This window comes from Dermacentor andersoni, chromosome 1 (assembly GCF_023375885.2).
Source record: "Dermacentor andersoni chromosome 1, qqDerAnde1_hic_scaffold, whole genome shotgun sequence".
NCBI classification, from domain to species: Eukaryota; Metazoa; Arthropoda; class Arachnida; order Ixodida; family Ixodidae; genus Dermacentor; species Dermacentor andersoni.
Genome location: NC_092814.1, coordinates 65,337,496 through 65,355,794, shown reverse-complemented (window position 1 = coordinate 65,355,794; position 18,299 = coordinate 65,337,496). Strand labels below are relative to the sequence as shown.

Genomic DNA, 18,299 nt, shown 5'->3' with positions numbered 1-18,299 from the left:
AGCGACAATGTCACTTCACTTTTTTTTCTCTGGTCTAACAATTCCTGTGCCCTTAGGACACTGCATCTGAAGTGTACGATGAGATGAATTTTAACAAAATGAAAAGTAGTGTTGAGAGTAGAAGCTGCCAGAGTAGTCTGCTGATACTGATCACCTTTCCCAGTTGTCATGCCCGTGTGAGTGGGGGACGTCCATGGGGAATTTTTTGCAGTGGATGACAAAACTCGATTCTGCCCGAATCCCCCACAAAAATGTGCATCCTGTCAATGCCCTCAAAAGGCATGCATTCATGATTTTTCAGACATTCTTTGTGGTCCCTTTGGAGTCCGAAAAATCGGGCGTTGACTGTGCATTCATCTTGAAGACCAAATGCCAAGCGACAAGGGACGAATGAAGAATGGGCAAACAACGCTGCTACTCACAACAAACACAGATTTATTAGAAGAAAACAGTACATATATATAGTCATACAAGCATAATCGTGCCTGCACTAACACTACAGCTTGTTAAAAAGATAAATAAAACCACATGAAAAGGAAAGGGAAAAAGCATACCCCCCCAAAACCTAGCAGCTTATCAGGTGCCTTCAGGGAATTTTTTTTTTTTTTGCAATGAGACAGGCACAGATAACGCATTCATCACCCTTTCTAAGGATATGATAAGCTTCCATTATTTGACATGTGCCCCTGCAATGGGATTGCATTGTTGCAGGTGTGATGTTAACTGTTGTCAACTGGCCACTAAGCCACAGGTGCGATGCGCATGGCGCAGCGATTCATATTCGTATGCTTGCATGCCATCAAAAACTAAACATGGGTTTCACATTTCGCATGAAAGCACTCATGCTTGTTCAAGCACCTGGTTTAGAGTTCCATCTGCGTGCTCCCTCAGCCTGATATAGGGCACCTGCTGGTCGGCTCCACATGGTAACGGCCACACAAGAGGGACACAGAAAGAACAACTGACACCTTGCGGGCTATGAAAGTGCTAGAAATGTCTCATGCCACACTGCCATTTAGCAGTATATATGGGACTACATATGTACTGTTATCTTGTAATAAATATTTGTTAGTTGGGAGTAGTGCCAGTGTTTGTCCTTTTTTACTTCTTCTATTGCACATTTCTGTTTTGTCAAGCACCCAGACATGTGAGAGATACGCTGCACTTGCCTGACTCTTTTGAGCATACATGAGTTGCGAGAGAAAAATCTGGGGACTGCACCTAGGTATTATGGAGGAGGGCATGCTTTGCTCCTTTTGTCCCTAGCCGAGGTGCACTATGCGACAACATATAAATACTCCGGAATAAGCTCTCTTTCCACGTGTGTTACAGGGCATAGCGGTCACAGCACTACACTCATGAGTGAGAGGTCTGTAGTTTGAATCGTGTGCTCTACAGGTTTTGGTCTTTCTTTTTTTTTTCTTAATCTGCATTATTATTATCATTTCCCTCTTTGGACTTCTGCAGTGGTTGTTTTTTACCTATGCTTCACTGCCAGGCCTGACAGGAAGCGTTCTTGCCTAGGAGAGTGGAGCGACTCAGCATGGGAGAGGCGCTTGGGTATATGCCACTTTAATGGCCGCATATTAATGAATAATGGCATGGTGTTACTGCGAATTTGTTGTATTGTATGCTTCTCCATTAGGACTCTGTATCGGCCGCTGTGATCCCATTTGGATGGAAGTGCCAGTTCTCGCATAGTGCGCATTTACATTGGCTAGGGATGAATGGAGCAATGCATCTCCTCCTCTGTAGTACCTAGGTGCAGTCCCCAGATTTTTCTCTCGCAACTCAAACATGCGCACAAGCGTTGGGCCAAGGCGGCGCAGCTCTCATGTTTAGGCACCCTTGACAAAGCAGAAATATGCTTGCTTTTCCTTGGTTGCCGCTTTGTCCTCAAGATGAACATAAAGTTGGCTTTAATGACCAATACATCATATAAATTTGATGATGCGTGGCTGCTTGTATGCAACCATCTACAGTGCTCTCGCCCTGATGAATATGTCACCAGAGAATTGTGTCCTACATCAATCTTTTCTAATGATTATAGCCACTGTACAAGGGCCCTACTCAAGTTACCCATATACAGAGTGTCCCAGCTTACTTAGACCAAGATTTTGAAAAAAACCTATGCGTTCTTCAGAATAGAAATCGCATGGATGTTATTAGCGTTTATCCAAACTTACAGTACCATATTATTGCTTGTATTTTTTTGAGTAATTAGCCGAGATAAAAATTACCTTTTTAAATATAGCTTGAAACGTTCAGGTGCCAATAGGAAAGTTGTGGAGCTCCACAAATATTGCCCAACCCAGGCACTTACAACGACATAGACTTAGCGTGGCCGTTTTTATTCGGGAAAAACGAAAGCCCCCGGAGTTTTAAAAATACCACGTTACAGAGTGCTCTGTGCGCCCGAATGCACCACGATTACAGCGCTCTCAACCGTGCTTTGTAAAACACATCGCTCGCTTCGCGCCTTTCGTGCTGCCCACGACAGAGCTTCGCGTTGTGCTTGGTTCCGAGATAAACGCCAGTGGGTTCGGGCGGCAGTTGAAATACAGCGCAGCCCCCGTTTCTGCGGCGATAATTGCACTCTCATGCTAGTAGTATGGATGCGGAGGAAGAATGACCAGCTCATGAGTTTGAATTTGGGAGCAAGACCCCAACAAGCAAACACGCATTATAACAAGCTTGATAACGTCGTGTGAATTACGATGGTTGTCGCCAGAGGAAGAATTGTAAACTGACACGGAAGGTTGGTTTTTAGCTTCCTGTCCATTCCTTGTCGGCAGAGAATTTGTAATTTCATATTACTTACGTGCGTTTTCCATGTCGTACAAAAGTTTCACACAGACGGCTCTTTTCATGGATAACGGTTGTAGAGATTTATTTGCTGTGATGTCTGTCTAAAGAATGTGTTCAAACAAGTCGCCCTCTGCCATAATGCAGTATTGGCACCCTTTCAGCACGTTCGATGTAGCTTTTTTGATGACACAAGACGGTATCTCGCCGCAGGCCTCAGCAATCTCTGCCTTTAGCGCTTCTGGTGTAGTTGTAGGTTTGCGGTACACTCGGTCTTTCACATGTTGACATCATGTTGACATCATGTTGACATCTTGGCAAGAAGACAAGAGGTGTCAAGTCCTGTGACCTCGCAGGCCTTGCCACTGGTCCATGCCACCCGATCCACTGGCGTTTGAAGGCTTCCTCAAGCCAGGCTCGAGCAAGGCTGCTGCTGGGAGCTGGTGCACTGTCGTGCTGATACCAAGTTCGTTTTAAAAACGCAAGAGGAAGATCACAGCGAAAATCTTCGACTGGGCCTTCCAAGATGTTGTTCACGTACCGCTGAGCAGTGAGCATGTGGTAAAAAAATATGGGGCCAATTATTCTTCCATCAAAGATACCACACCACACACTGAATGACCATTGGTACGGGTGTCTGGTCTGCACCACCCAATGCGGGTTCGTATCGCTCCAGTAATGCGCATTATGGATGTTGACTTGAGAATTTCTACAGAAGGTTGCCTCATCTGTCCAGAGCACTTTGTCAACAAAATCCATTATTTCGTCACTGTTCACAAGGATACAATTTGAGAAATCAAGCCGCCATTGAAAGTCTCTTTCTTGCAGCTTTTGATGCAGTTGGAAGTGATACGGATGCATTTCAGCCTTCCTAAGAACTCTTGACACTGAAGACTTTGAAATGCCGACCTAACCACTCACATCATGCACACTGGAATGAGAGTTTGCAGTCATGAAAGCCAAAATGTCTCTTTCAGCCTCTTCTCTGATGGTCCCCTTTCTGTGCCGTGTCTTCTTGAAGCTACCTGTTTTTTTCAGCGTCAAGTAACTCCTCATAATTGTGTTCGCGCTAGGTCGCACATTGCACATAGCCAATTTTGGTATACCTTGGCAGCTTTCCTCTTGTCGCCCCTTGCCGCTCCCAAGGCTAAGACCATGTTTGCCTTCTGCTCGCTTGAGTACGGCATGCTTTAGGCACTGCAAACAAATTCTTCGAAACTGTTGTACGGCACGACAGTAGTAAGCAGTCGAGCTCACATGCATCTAGCTGCTGGCACAGCTTGGAAGAAAAGCGGCGTTGTAACAAATGATGCTCTCTCTCGCACAGGTTCCAGATGTATAATGCATGCTTTGTGTGTATTTTTAGAGCGCAGCTCTTTGGCGTCCGTTCCTGGGTTTCGCGTCGTCGTCGGCGTTGTCGTCGGCCTCGTAACCAGCTCCGCCCCCCTTTCATCCCCCCAGCGCTAGCAGCGACCGACTGATACCGCTGGATGCCGCTGACGCCGCTAGAGAGTCAAGATAACGTGACTGCATAGAACACCGTCGCCGCCATGCAGAAAGAGGAGGAAAGGGTCCCCCCCCCCCCTGTTCTTGTGTGGCGGATAGGGTGCTCTTCAGTTGCCGACGCGCCGGTTATTTCACGTAGGCCCCGGCACGTCGACGAATACGTGACTACCTTCCCACGGCTAGACCTGGTTCTTAGCGCTGCGGAAGCGAGGGTATCATATTGTTTGTGTCGGCATCGGCGGCGTTGTCCCTGAAACCAACTCCGCAGCTGGGGTTGACTCACTATCGGCGTCAGCGGCATCAGTCAGTCGCTGCTATCTCTTCCCTCCTCCCTTTATCGTGTTGTCCGCTTGCTGCGCGCGCTTCTGCCCCCATCGTTTGCCGCTGGGTGTACACGCCGCCCCCCTCCCCCCTCTTCCTGCGAGTCTCCGGTTGTCAAAGCGCCGGCTCGAACTTAATTCCTTTCTTCGCTCCTCCTCCAATGCAACCCCTGTGCGGTGGCAATCAGAGAGCCAGATCGGTGGCGGCGGATCTGTATATGTGCACCGCCCGAGCCGAAATTGCCGCTGCCGTTCGCCCTGTGCGGTGGCAATCAGAGAGCCAGATCGGTGGCGGCTTGACATAAAGACAAACAGCAATTTCCTAACACTTATGCGGGAGAACATCCCGTTCCTCTCGCTCGTAACGCGTCCCACGGCTGTGACAACCTCGCGAGGCACTTGTATAGATCTCGTCTTTGAGAATCAAGCATTGGTGTACCAAGTCGAACATATATCAGTCTATTTCTCCGACCACAAAGCTTCCTTCATGACTGTCAAGAACTGTTAGTGGAGTCTTTGTTAAAGGAATACGTGTGAAAAATAAAAAAAAAATTCTGTGATAGCGCATACATGTGTTGCTCGATTTCTTTGCCTCAATCTATCGAAAAGGTGAAACAGCTTATTTGCTGCGCTCAAATTTCGCATTAGGAAGTAACGTAATCGTCGGTAATTTTTTCTATTCCGCATCGACTTGAACGCTGGAAAAAAAATTGCTCTTCTCATCATATCGGAATAAACGGCTGATGACGGCGCGTTCTTCGGCGACAGGCGCGAGCGGCTGCTGACGAAGCGCTTTTTCAGAGCGCCGTCGCCAGCCGCTGCTGGTAATGTCAGAGCTGAACAAAGGTTAAAGCCCTTCCTTGTAAGAAGGGAAGGCGCGGTGCTGGCGATGTTTTTACAAATCACTCATGAGAGCACTGTAATTGCGGCGCATTCGGGCGCACAGAGCGCGCTGTCACATGGTATTTTTTAAACTCCGCGGACTTTCGTTTTTCTCAAATAAAAACGGCCATGCTTAGTCTATCTCATTGGAAGTACCTGGGTTGGGCAATATTTGTGAAGTTCCACAACTTTCCTATTGACGCTTGATCGTTTCAAGCTATATTTAAAAAGTTCATTAATTTATCTCTGCTAATTACTCAAAAAAAAGACTAGCAAAAGAATGGTACTGTAAGTTTAGATAAACGCTAACAACATCCATGCAATTTCTGTTCTGAAGAACGCATAGGTATTTTCAAAATCTTGGTCCAAGTTAGTTGGGACACCCTGTATAATTTGCATTAACAATGTCAAGTGCTGAGCCCTTTGTGCCTAGCTTGTGGCAGATGATGAAAAGCACTCTAAAGCATACTTTTGCTATCCACACCTTTTAGCAGTCTTTGCTGTCTGCTGCTGAGCAAGTTTAACTGCTTGTACTTTGTGAGCTCACTTGGAACTCCCACAACTTCCATAAACCTAACTCACTGACTTCTTGTCCCCTAAAAGCTAGGGCCTCAATTCAGTGCCAGGCTCTATAGAAATCTTTTAGCTACATTAATTTCTTGTCTGTAGCTCTCTGTATGATGTGATGTGTTGAGCTGTGCTTTCTTTCCTCTCCTTTCTTTTTATTTCTCTTTAAGCATATGGGTATGACATCCCTTTCATGATGCCTGCTGTTACTTGTTTGTGTAGTGTTTGTGTTTTGTGCAAATAATAATGATTTCAAAGCTGCGCTGCCTGCCTGTAGTTAACTGGCATGGCATTGTGTGCACAGCAGAAAAATTTTCATTTCCTCTCACTTGGGAAAAGGTTTCTTTACACAAATCACTGAACAGTTTGTGAACATACAAGAAAAATAGGTATCAACTTTTCAGATATATATAATACCTGTTAATTTCTTTTTTTTTCTTGAACATGATCTCAGATGAGCCAGTCCCCTTTGCCCTAGAGGACATGATGGCTTTAGGCAATGATTTTCCGCCTAGGGCTCATTATTTGGTTCGATGGTGAGCAACTTTTGAACTCATTTTCTTGCAGTGTTGCCTAATTTATTCAACGAGTTTGCTTTCATTGTGTATTTCCGGCGTTTTGTGATATTTATTGCTTTTTCTATTTATATTTTGAAAACGCCTTGACATTCAGTTGAACAAATGTTGAATGTTGGTGAAACCTTTGCCTTGTTGCAGTTTGCAGAAGTTAGATGTGATGGTGTGGCTGTTACTGTGTGAATTGCTTTTCTTGACAGCTGTTTCCAAGCATGGTACAGTCTAGGCCACTATTAGTAGCATAAGTTTGTAGAATAGGGGGGGACACCCTCTCACACTCACCAATATTTTGTTTTAGGATATGCACTTACTCACATTCACACTCATCTCCACCCAAGCTCATCGGCGCTCACTCTGCAGTTACTACTCATACCAACCTACACTCGCTGGGAATTACTTGTGTTTCCACATGCAGTTAAAGGCCTCTGCTCACATTCATATTCACGTCCACTTATGCTCATACTTCCACTCACCTCAGCACCTACTTGCCCTCTGTGTCATGCATTGGGTGCACATTAAAGATCCCCAGGTGGTCAAAATTAAACCACAGTCTCCCACTACGGCATGCCTCATAATCAGATCATGGCTTTGGCATGTAAAACCCCAGAATTAAATTTTTTTTTAACCAGCACGTACTTGCGTTCATACTCGTGTCCACTCACACTTAACGGCATTCACTTGCATTCATACTCATGCCCTCTCACACTCATTGGCACTCTCTCACTTTAATACTGGCATCCACTCCTGCACTTCGTCACTTGCTCACATTCATACTCATGTCCACTTTGTGGGAGATACGGGGTTTCTCCTCCGTACTCTTGGGACAAAGGAATGACAACACAGTAGTGCAAACAATCACAAGGGCATTTATTGCACCTTTCATAGATCAATGCCTGCTAGCCGAGTTGCTATCCCCAAAACATGCCGATGGGCGCGCGACAAATCTAGAAGGTCCGACTTACCGCGACCGCATTGCGAGCGAATATATTCGCCCCATGCTGGATCCCAATGCCTGGTCGTTCGCGTGTACAGTCACGCGAATGGTGGCACGTTCGAAGGCGGCCACGCGAGGCGGTCTTGCAGAAGCATCGTCGCAGCGCGCGCGGAATGTCCACGCTGTTCGCCGGCCCGCCGGGAAAAAGTCAGCGCCTTGTCCCTCAGCGCCCGAGTAACCCCGCCGCGACGGTCGCGCCATCTCTCGCACCGCGCTTGTACCACTCCGAGCGCCGCGGGCGCCAGGCCACGCAAGCCGTGCGGGAAAACAGCATATCAGGGGATGCGTGAGAGTCGCGCATCCCCACAACTTCTAACAGATAATCACATTTATTCATATTTATGTCTACTCACACTAACAACCACTCATTCACGTTCGCACTCAAAGATACTGAAGTTTATAGTACTTGCATTTACTCGCAGTCACCGGCACTCTCTAGCATTCATACCTGTGTCCAGTCACACTCGCTCATGAGTCAACTCCTACTCAGACCGACCCATGAGTCTCAGTCTGAGCGAGCTCGAGTGTGTCCTAAGGGAGTTGAGTGTGAGCGAGTTGAGAGGATTCCAAGCAGGTATGAGTCTGAGTGAGTTGAAGTGAGTCCAAGCAGGTGTGACTCTAGTGAGTAGAGGTGAGTATAAGTGGGCACGAGTCCGAGTTTGAGGGAGTTCCACTGAACTGGAGTTTGTGCGAATCTTGAGGGAGTTTAAGTGCATCTGAATCACGTGTGATTCCACATGAAGCCAACACACAATGAAGCGAAGCAAAGCATTGGGGAAATTAAATGTGCCTCTTTAATTGAAATGTATAAATAATAAGGAAGAGGAAAATAAAATTGAAAGAAAAGACAATTTGCCACCAGTAGGAGCGGAACCCACAACTTTTGAGAAGGAAAACAGAAGCTTGAAAGAAACGAGGACAAGATGAGTACACAGGACTGGCGCTTAACCTTTGCCTTGAAACACCAGTCCTGTGTGTTCATCTTGTCCTTGTTTCTTTCGAACTTCTGTTTTCCTTCTCAGTTATGAACCAACTCGCCCAAGAAAATGTTTTTCTATAAGCCACAACTGCTGCAGGATGCATACAATGCTCTGCGAATTTTTCGGTATCCGCTGGAAATAGTGAGCTTGACTGAGGGCATTCCAACAATAGATTGGTGTCCAATAAATCAAATATTGCAAATGTAAGCGGCCAGGATTCATAGTAAATTGTATAAGCCTCTTTTTTTTTTAATGGGTGCTTTATTCAAGGTCACTAGCTTCCAAGATGTTTGGCATGCAGAACACTCGTCACACCTGTGTCCAAGTTTTTCTGTGGCACAATCTAGGTCAGCATACTCACTCATGACTACAGTCACTCGTGCTGGTACTCATTTCACAGGTGTGAGTGTGAAGGTGGGCTGAAGGGTGTGAGTAGATAAATGTACAAACTGGAGTGCATTAGTGGGTGTGAACACGAGTTTTTATTAGAAAGAGCGCATGGGCATGAGCAAGACTAAGTGCTGTTGAGTATGGGTAGTTGTAAGTATGAATGTGAGTGAACACTGGGGAGTGGGAGTAGGTACATATGAGTTTGAATGTGAATGCTGTGAGTGTGAGTGGAGCTGAAAAACCTTAAGAGTGCCATCGAATGTCAGCGGATGCGAGTGTGAATGTATCAGTGAGTACGTAAACATGAGTGAAAATACTATAAATCTGAGTGTACATAAATGGAAGTCAGTGGTAGTGTGTGTGAACGGGTGTGAATGTAATGTGAGTGAGTGCCTGCTGCTACAAGTTTCGAACTCATGATTTCATTCTATCAGTCTCAGATGTGTTTGTGAATTTGTGTGAGTGAGGCCCTGTGAGTTCCAAGGGCCCAGGTGTGAGTAATATAGTCCAAATGAATGTGGGTGTTTGTGCTTCAGTGAGTTGGGAAGTGCTATCAGGCAGGATTACGTTGTACCCTTGGGCAAAGGGGTGCGCACGTAAATACAGGACAGCCTTATACTGTGGTCATGAGAGATGAACATCTGCGCTGAAAGCCTTAGCGAATACACGTCCTCATTGTCCTCACCATCCAACTCCGCTGGTGTTCTCTTCACATGTCTGCTGGGCTAGCGCAAAAGCTGAAAAAGCAGGGTAATTTTTTTTTTTTTGTGTTGGATAGTTTTATAAATCAGCGAGACTTCATGAAAGCATGCACATGATTTTGAGCGAATCTGACTGTCATTGAGCGATTTGCCCCAGTCGCAAAATCCAGAATGAGTAAATAAATGGCTTACATCCTTTAAATCAATGTATGAAGGTACAAGTGGGTAATATTACATATTGTGCATAGAAATTTTTGTGGAAAGAAAAGGTCCATTTAGGAAAAGCTTGTATAGCCTGCACTTCTTCGCACTCAGCATGCTCCTCACAAATTACGGTGTCCAAATTTCACATGTGCACACATCGACCCTTGTTTACATTAGTGCACCTGGGGTAAGGTGCCTGTACTAGGAATGGTGTAAGGATGATAAACATGCTGCATCAAAGTATAAAAATTATTGTTTCTCCTAGGTTTGGCTTGCGAGACTTTCTAGTAATAGCACCAAGCAGTGAAGAGGAAGCTATCTCAAGTGACGACAGAACGAAACTTCTTGTCAGTTCTGTTTCTGTAGCTCTAAACAACTCAAAGTGGTAAGCTCCTTGATTTCTTAAATTTGTTTTCTTTATTTTCATTGTCATTCAATATACTTTAATTTCTGTAGAAAGTTCTTTTTTGAAGCACAGTACAACAAAGTGCCCAAGCAAATTTTACACTGCAGTGTATTGAGGTGTCTAAAAGTTGTGCTTTCTACTAAACCTCAATGCTCTGCAAGTGACTTTTCTGGCGTGTTGACAGTGTTGCAAGGGCCTATGCAGTTCCAGGAGTAGCATTGGCCTAATGGCCTGGCTCTTGACCAAGTCAGCAGAGAAGACCTGGACAGTGGCAAGGGGGCGTTGAACAACAAAAAGACATTTGTTTACATTGTTACGTAAAAAATGGTCAGCTCCAAAAGCTGCTCAATAATAAAAGGTGAAGGTGATGGCTGCTCTACCAGTGAGCCACCACTTTTTGCTTTCCCAGGAACACTGTCATTCAGTAGAGGGAAAGAACTGTCGGCTGAAGTATGTGTGGTCGTTACTCTGTCATGTCTGGGCTTGTGGGGGCCTAGTCATTACACTGGCACATTCCTGTGTCGAACGTTGCTCGCTCTCCTACATGCAGTGCATGTTCAACAGAAAAAGGAAAGGTTCAATTTTTACTGGGCATAAACTCGCACACAGATGCCTATGCCTGTTGACATTCCTCTTAATTTTTGCCACTGGAAACCTTGGGCTTTGAGTGCTTTGAAGCACCCAAAATGTATTTGTTATCCTAGATATAGCTTGAAGCACTTGGCGTCATTTTTGGCTGTGTCACACAAATGTTTGTCCTGGAGTAGAGCTGTAGCAACAGGTCCTGGGTTGAAATGTTCACCTTTCTTATGAACTTCTGTTGCAGTGAAATGGTTTTGTTTGAGTTACCATTTATTTAAAGGCTTTTGTGATGCCTTATAGTTGATTATTCAAAATGGAGCAGCCCTAGACTCTGCTTAGAACGGTGTGCAAAGTGGAAAACCCTTGCAGGATAGCTTAGTGTAGCATAGGTGGGGAGCTGTACAAGCGTGTACACCAACTTGTCAGTGAAGACCTCAAGGGTGATTTTGCGTTGTATGCTTTTTCCAATGTGGAGGCTGTCTTATTTGCTCTTGTCACAGATGCAGAAATTGACAATGGTTTGGGTGATGATGATGAGGATGATGTGGTGGATAAATAACTTTGCATAATAACCTCACAAATAACTTTGTGAAACCAGTCATTGTTCATTTTCTTCAAAACAAACTGGAGAGCAGTGGCATTGAAGGGAGTGTTAAAAGAAGTGCGCACATGCTTTAAAAGATGGACTGCTGGTGCCTGGAAGAAATGCTCATCAAACACTAATCTCCTCTTTGCTCCAAAATAAAATGCTTTCATATTGCTACTATTGAGCATGGCTTTGTTCTAACATATATTCTACGAGTTTCGCACTATTGGAGTGCACTTCCTTTATAACTATGACTGTATTAAGGCTTCTTTGCTTTTAGTGAAATACTGCTTATAACGAATTTCTTTTCCCATATTGAGGTCAACGTAACAAGGGTATACTGTATATGTATATTGCTGAATAAATTGGTGTCATTGTGTGCTTCATTCTGACATCAAGGTTTATTGAATGACATTGTTATAAGTTTTAGACTGATGCACTGAGATGGATATGGAAGTAGTTTTGAAAGCTTGTATTCACAACAATATTTAAGAAGGCCTGGTAGCCAATACTTACTTAAGGCATTGCCACAAGCTTGTTGCCTTGTGTTTTTTTACAAATGAAAAGCTTAGGAGGGCTGTGCTTAGGCTTTCTTTGTACAGCATTCAAGATTTACACTTGCTGACTGTAATAAAAAAGAAAAAGGAAGCTGCTTGCTACAGTAAATTGTGAAATTTTCAGTTGCTTTAGAGCTGTGTAGTGATCACCGGAAATGATGAGCTTCTTGCTTTTCATGCCTGACAGTGAGCGGTCACATCACACAAGCAATGTATACGAAGACGAAATGCTACATAAACCTCTTTTCTTTTTTATCAGTGTGGGGTTCGTTACATATCAGTGGCAACGAGGATGGGATTTGAATGACAGGCTAAGTGACGCCGTCTCCTCCTTGACTCTGCTCTGGACTTTGTAGAAACAGACAGAGCCTGTAAAATGTACCAGATTCTCCTGGCAGTGTCTTTCGAAGCAGATGAACTCTGACTTGGCAAGGAGATATGCCTTGCTTATGGCCTTGCTCTTTGGTAGTGCAGCCAAAATTCTTCAAGAGCGGTGCCATCCAAAGCATGTAAAAGAGCTAGAGTACAGGGACATCGTTGAGTACTTGCAAAGCCATTACACACCGAAGCTCAATGAGATATCCCCTAGATATATTTCCTTATGCAGGTCCAAAAGGAAAGAGAAGCTTTGCTAGAGTTCACAGTGAAATTGTGTCACTTGGCCAAGAGCTGCAACATCAGCACCATGCTGGAGCGAATGATTCGAGACCAAATTATGTGCCGAGTTTAAGGCGAGAACAGATCGCATCACCTACTCACTGGTTGCATACTGCCATTAAAGGATACAGAAGAGTTTGTCCTGGCAGCCATACATGCTGCCATTGACATGCCATTTTTTCGGCACATCCACAACAAAGAGCAATACTCGGAGTGCACCAGTTTCATACAGATGGCGCTGGGGTTGTGCAGGTAACAAGGCTGGCTAGGAAGCCCTCAGACACTGGCCAGCCTTGTGGCGGATACTTGCACATAGCTGACAACTGCCGTCACGTGTGAATGATTTTTCGCAACTGCAGTATGTGTGGACATCAGTCCAGGGTGTGCCCAACAAATCGCAAACTGCCTGACAAGAAACAAGGCTGTATGCATTGGTGGTGGGTATTGACAAAGGCTTTGATGAGGAAACTCTGTATGCATTAATGGCAGAACCACTTCAAACACACTTGAGCATAAAGCCAAAGTTGTGCACAATAGCCTGCACAGTCATGGCTCAGTATTTAAGGCACCCGACTCGGCTGCGGTAGGTGAGGGGTTCGATTCCACCACTGGACACCAACTGGTTTATAAGACTGGTACAAGCAGCCCCCCCCCCGGCCAGGCCTCCAACTTTCCAGGGGTGTGTTGCTTGGGGTGGTTCGCATAAACCACTATGCTTCCTGTACAAGAACCAAGACAAACGAAACACCACAACTCTTGATAGAGGGTCTGGGCATAGGGTGTCTAATGACCTGGAAAGCCTGAAAAGCCTGCAAAAGTCAAGTAAATTCTGAGCAGCTGAAAAAGTCTTGAGTAAGGGAATTTTTTATTTTAGTGAGTAAAGTACTTAATAATGACTGATTAAACTGCCCAAGTGGCAAATTCATTTAACTTGGTTCCCCACAAAATTATTGTGCTCTTTGCAGCGCTGGAAGTCAGCTTTCTTGCACAATAATGCTGTTTTGAATCATCATAATAAAGGAATTGATTGGTGAATTGCTCTTAACATTGCCTTTTGGCTCAATACGAGCGCACGCTTAGCCTCGCATGCATTTGCGAGACAGTGCGAACTTCTACAGCACTACATTTGTTTATATGCAGGGCTTGCCATATGTGAAGCATTTTGTATGTAGCTGTGAAGGATAATAATAGTGACAGGGCATGTTGATCTGGCAAGTTGATGCTGCATTGTGGTTGCATCGTAGCCAAAGAAACACGCAGCTATTACAGAGAGTTTTTATTAGTGTAACAAGTTCCGTGGGTTGCGCTGTCACACACATGGAGCACCAGCTGGAAGATACTGTAAATGGAGGAAGGGGCTGTAAATGTAGAAAGGGGCCGTACATAATATGGACCTCAAGTGCAGAGCTGCTGCGACTGCGAGTGTATTTTGATACACTATTAAAGCCCGGTTGTAATAATGTGTCTTCATTGGCTAGCATAGCTGCAGCTATGCAGCATAAACCGAATCTGCCGGGATGAAGTAAGCTTTTGCTGCACCACTGAAACAGGTCCATTCTCTTGAAGAAATGCCCACATGCAGCATAAACTTTTACTCGAAGTATGCAGCGCTTAGCTGGAAAACACTGTAGGAAGAGTTACATAGCAGTGCAGTGAAAGCCTCATGTCCAGCACTCCTGTGGCACTTTTGTATAGGAAGAAATGCTCTCGGAACATCAGTTGCCCTTCATTCTAAGGTGTGCATTGTAGTGATGATCTACTGCGCATCAGTGACAGTGGGTAGAGCAGTGACCCAACTCTGAATTTTTTTTTTCTTGCATAATTGGTTGTTTCACTGAACTCCCTGCTATGGCTCCTGCTGTCTAATGAACCATCATTTATATTTTTAGATGGCCCACAAAAATATGGCATTTACAGAATATAACAAGACAGAAGTGCCATTTTCTTAAATTTAGGATGTTACCTTATGCGATTAGCATTCTTAGGATACTTCACGCACTTTCCACTGTCTGTGTTTCTGTTCTCCCGGGCAAGAAAGCGTGCAACAGTGCACTTCAGCCAGAGAAAGGCCACTCCCCAGCCCCGGTGAAACAAATCCGCCGCCTGAGTGGTACAGACGGTTCTGCTCTCGCACGACATGCTGGTGATGGTGGGGCCGTCCATCTTTCATTGACACTTTAACAGGGTCATGGAAATGAAGCAGTTTGCTCACTTCTGAACTCACTACTTTCTTTCCCAGTTACCCCAAAAGAAAGGTGTGAGTTCAAAAGTAAGCAAACTTACCTGTTAGTCACCGTAGAAAGATACTGTGCCCACAAGCAAGCTCGAAGAGGAGAAGAAGGCTCCACTGCTGCATAGTGGAGGCGACAGTGGAGGCCCGTGCTGCTCAGTTGAAGAGAACTTGGGAAGTCATGTGCCAGCACTGCGCCAAAGAAGCAAACGAGCACTGGGAATTAAGACAATTTGGGTCTCCCACGTATGCATTGTACTTCTCTATCCATCGCTCTGCTCACCGTTATCGCCAATGGATGAGAAGACGATGCAGTACTGTCTACGAATGCTGCCAAACCACTGAACACTTCGTCTCAATATGTATGAATGTATATAATGTGCATATAGTTTGTATATATATATAACATACATTATTGTATATAGGAAAATGTATATAGAAAGCAGGCCATAAAAGCTACTTGAGCACTTAATAATAAACACTCTGCACTTAAACACACTACACAATTTTGTCTGTGTTTCGTTAGTTTCACCATCGTAAGAAAGAATGCTAGTCACATTAAAATCACCAGTTTCTTCCAAAGGATGGGTGCATTGCCAATTTCTTTCTTCCTATTGTGTTTTCTGCAGAACAAGGCACTTTTGTCCAATTATTTATGATTCAGACTGCCAATATCAGGTAATAAAATGGCAGTGAACAAAGCTAAATGTTCTGTAAATTTTAGACCTGCCCCAATTTGTGCTTCTTGATTCAACAATAAATGCTGCAAAAATAATGCGTGCTTTCTCTAAATTACCCACAAAATGTTTCTGTACTTGTGAAATTAGGTGTAACATTAAAAAAAGTTATTGTACACCATATCATGCCTTGCGTTGTGTGTGATAGAGTGAGAAACATAGGAAAGGTCGTGAGGTTAACCAGAAAAGGTATTGTTTGCTACCATGCATGGGGGAGAGGGAAGGGGGATTCAAAGAGATGGGGAAGGGCTGGCATTGTGAAATTTTCATGACGCTGAGGTAGACAAATTGTTTTTAAAAGTGAAGCTTTCTTTGCCTTTTCTCTTGACTTTTCCACTGCTGCTGTTGCTGTCTTGCATGCCGTGTCGAGGGGTGATTGAGAACATGTGTAATGTACATGGTAGGGACGATCCTTTTCCAACAAGAACTTCATAGGCATTGCCACAATGCTCTCTGAAGCTCTCTGGTTGTTGTCATAGTGCCCTCTGAAACTCCCTGGCCATCGACACAATGCCCTCTGGACAGCTGTACTTACACATTAGCCCCACACAAAAGCATTGCAGAAGCAGCAGCACTTGTTTTTCTACTCGCATTTAACAGCCCAGAGGGGAGATAGTATGGTAGAAAGAGAAGACAGAAAATGCGTAAAGGCAATGTCCTAATGAAATGGCTGAATAATAGCCTTGCCACTCTTCACTCGTGGCAGCTTGCATACATGAAAGGATCACGGGAGAAGGGAAAGGTAGGCCATCAACATTGCCAAATATCGTCAATGAATGCAAACAGTAAAGAAAGCTTCACTTACATCTATTCCCACAGTCTGTGGCATCTGCATAATTTTCACTCTTGAGTTCAGGCTTTAGAGGCGCTGTCTGTAACACCATAACATGCGAAATCATCCTGACACGACCTATCTTCAAACTCAATACAATAAATAAGTGTCGATGTTTTGGTTTTTACAGCCGTATACTTAATTGTAATGTGCGCATCGAATTCTGATAACTCAACTGTTTCATTGTACTGCGGCTAGCTTTCTCTTTCTACCAGAAATATTATGGGAATGCACTTCACTAAGTGTAGTAGTTAGCAGTGTTGCCATTATAGGGATTTTGTTTCTAGATTTAGCGACTATCTTGTCTGTTTTACCACAAATTTTGAATTTAGTGACTGGTGACATCTTTTTAGCGATGCGACAGAACCATTGGCAACATTTTAGCGACAATGTAATTATGAAAGTTGCTTTGAAAATTGCCTTCTAGAATGCACTTTATTATTCAAAAGCTACATGTGAGTGCCTGAAATTGGCCGTATGACGTGTAGGCACTGTGACCATGGTGAAACAGTGTTTGCCCTCACAAGGTATGACTTGTGACGTACCACTAGTGATTGCAACAGTGAGTAGAGCAGTGTTTTGAGTAAGTGGCTGGCAGTCCACTGCCAGCTTTTGTGCAGGTTCACCACCCTCAAGAGCGACTGTGCTTTGGCATATGTGTTGGGGGTGGACTGACGACGCACTTTGAGATGGTGCATCTTAACCATGTCCCAAAGCCCTGCAGCAATGTGTCTGGCCTCTTGTCACTCTTCAAAGGAAAGCTGGTAAGATAACATGAATACAGAATTTGGACTGAGCATTGCATTTTATGGATGGTATGATATCGGAAAGCAGTAGAAAATAAAAAGCAAACAAAATATGCTCAGACCCACACTTTGTGCAATCTCTGCCCATTTCATGCAGTGAGACTGCAGCACTGTTGTTAGAACAAAGTGCTGCTAGGTAATACAAGGGGAAATGCAATTGTTCCCAGGAATATTCTGCTCTACCTTGGCAGAGAGTGGTACAGTACTTTGTCACTCGATAATGCTACAATATCAGTAATAAGCTAATTTAAAAGTTTTTGTTGGTGAGAGTAAAAATATTTATTCAGAATGTACACTTGTGTAATGTTGATTCTAATTCACATTGCGATGAGTGACTTGCAAGCACTAAGAATAACTGAAATTTTGTTTCTGGCAGGGTGGAACACTAATGAAGATGCACAGTATGCTAAAACAAACATTTGCAGGTGAAGCTACGAGTTCTAGCAAAATCAAGTGGTTAATTCACACAAGAGCGGCACATCCATGGAGCAGGAATAACGCACTGTATAAACTTGACTGGGATAACTGATGCATAGATGCCTGGAGTTCATGAAAAGATTTATGAAGATTGTAGCCTTATGATCTAGAAGTTTACTTACGCTCTTGGCTTGTCATGGTACCCAGCACCGAATTTTAAATTCTAAATTGGGAATGTGCTGCAGCGGCAGTGTGAAGGTCATTTCGCTCGCTACTGCTGCCGTGCTTCATTACTCCAGCATTTTCACAGCGAGTTTCCATGGTGATCAAGTGAGATGTGTTCATGTTTCCTTGTGCGTGCATGGCACCATGCTTGTTAATTTAATTACTATTCCTATGTTTACAAGTTGATACGGCTGATAGCACTACTATCCTTACTTCATATAGTTAGCTGTTCACTAATTTGCGATTGCAATCGATGCTTTGCCTTTCGGGCGAAGCTGCAACTTTTTTTTCTTGACAATGAAACCTGCAGATTAGCTGATAACTGATACTGTCTAGCCGT

At 44.2% G+C, this 18,299-nt stretch overlaps 1 protein-coding gene across 3 annotated transcripts in view; it reads left to right on the top strand.

Moving 5' to 3' along the window:
• Window positions 1–18,299, top strand: part of Rab3GAP1 (RAB3 GTPase activating protein subunit 1) — a 330,004-nt gene that overhangs the window by 15,128 nt on the left and 296,577 nt on the right. For all 3 annotated transcript variants that reach the window (XM_050190865.2, XM_050190864.2, XM_055061565.2), the window contains exons 5-7: window positions 6,535–6,616; window positions 10,190–10,309; window positions 17,110–17,275. In XM_050190865.2, coding sequence (XP_050046822.1) covers window positions 6,535–6,616; window positions 10,190–10,309; window positions 17,110–17,275 — 368 coding nt within the window. The remainder of the gene's footprint in view (window positions 1–6,534; window positions 6,617–10,189; window positions 10,310–17,109; window positions 17,276–18,299) is intronic.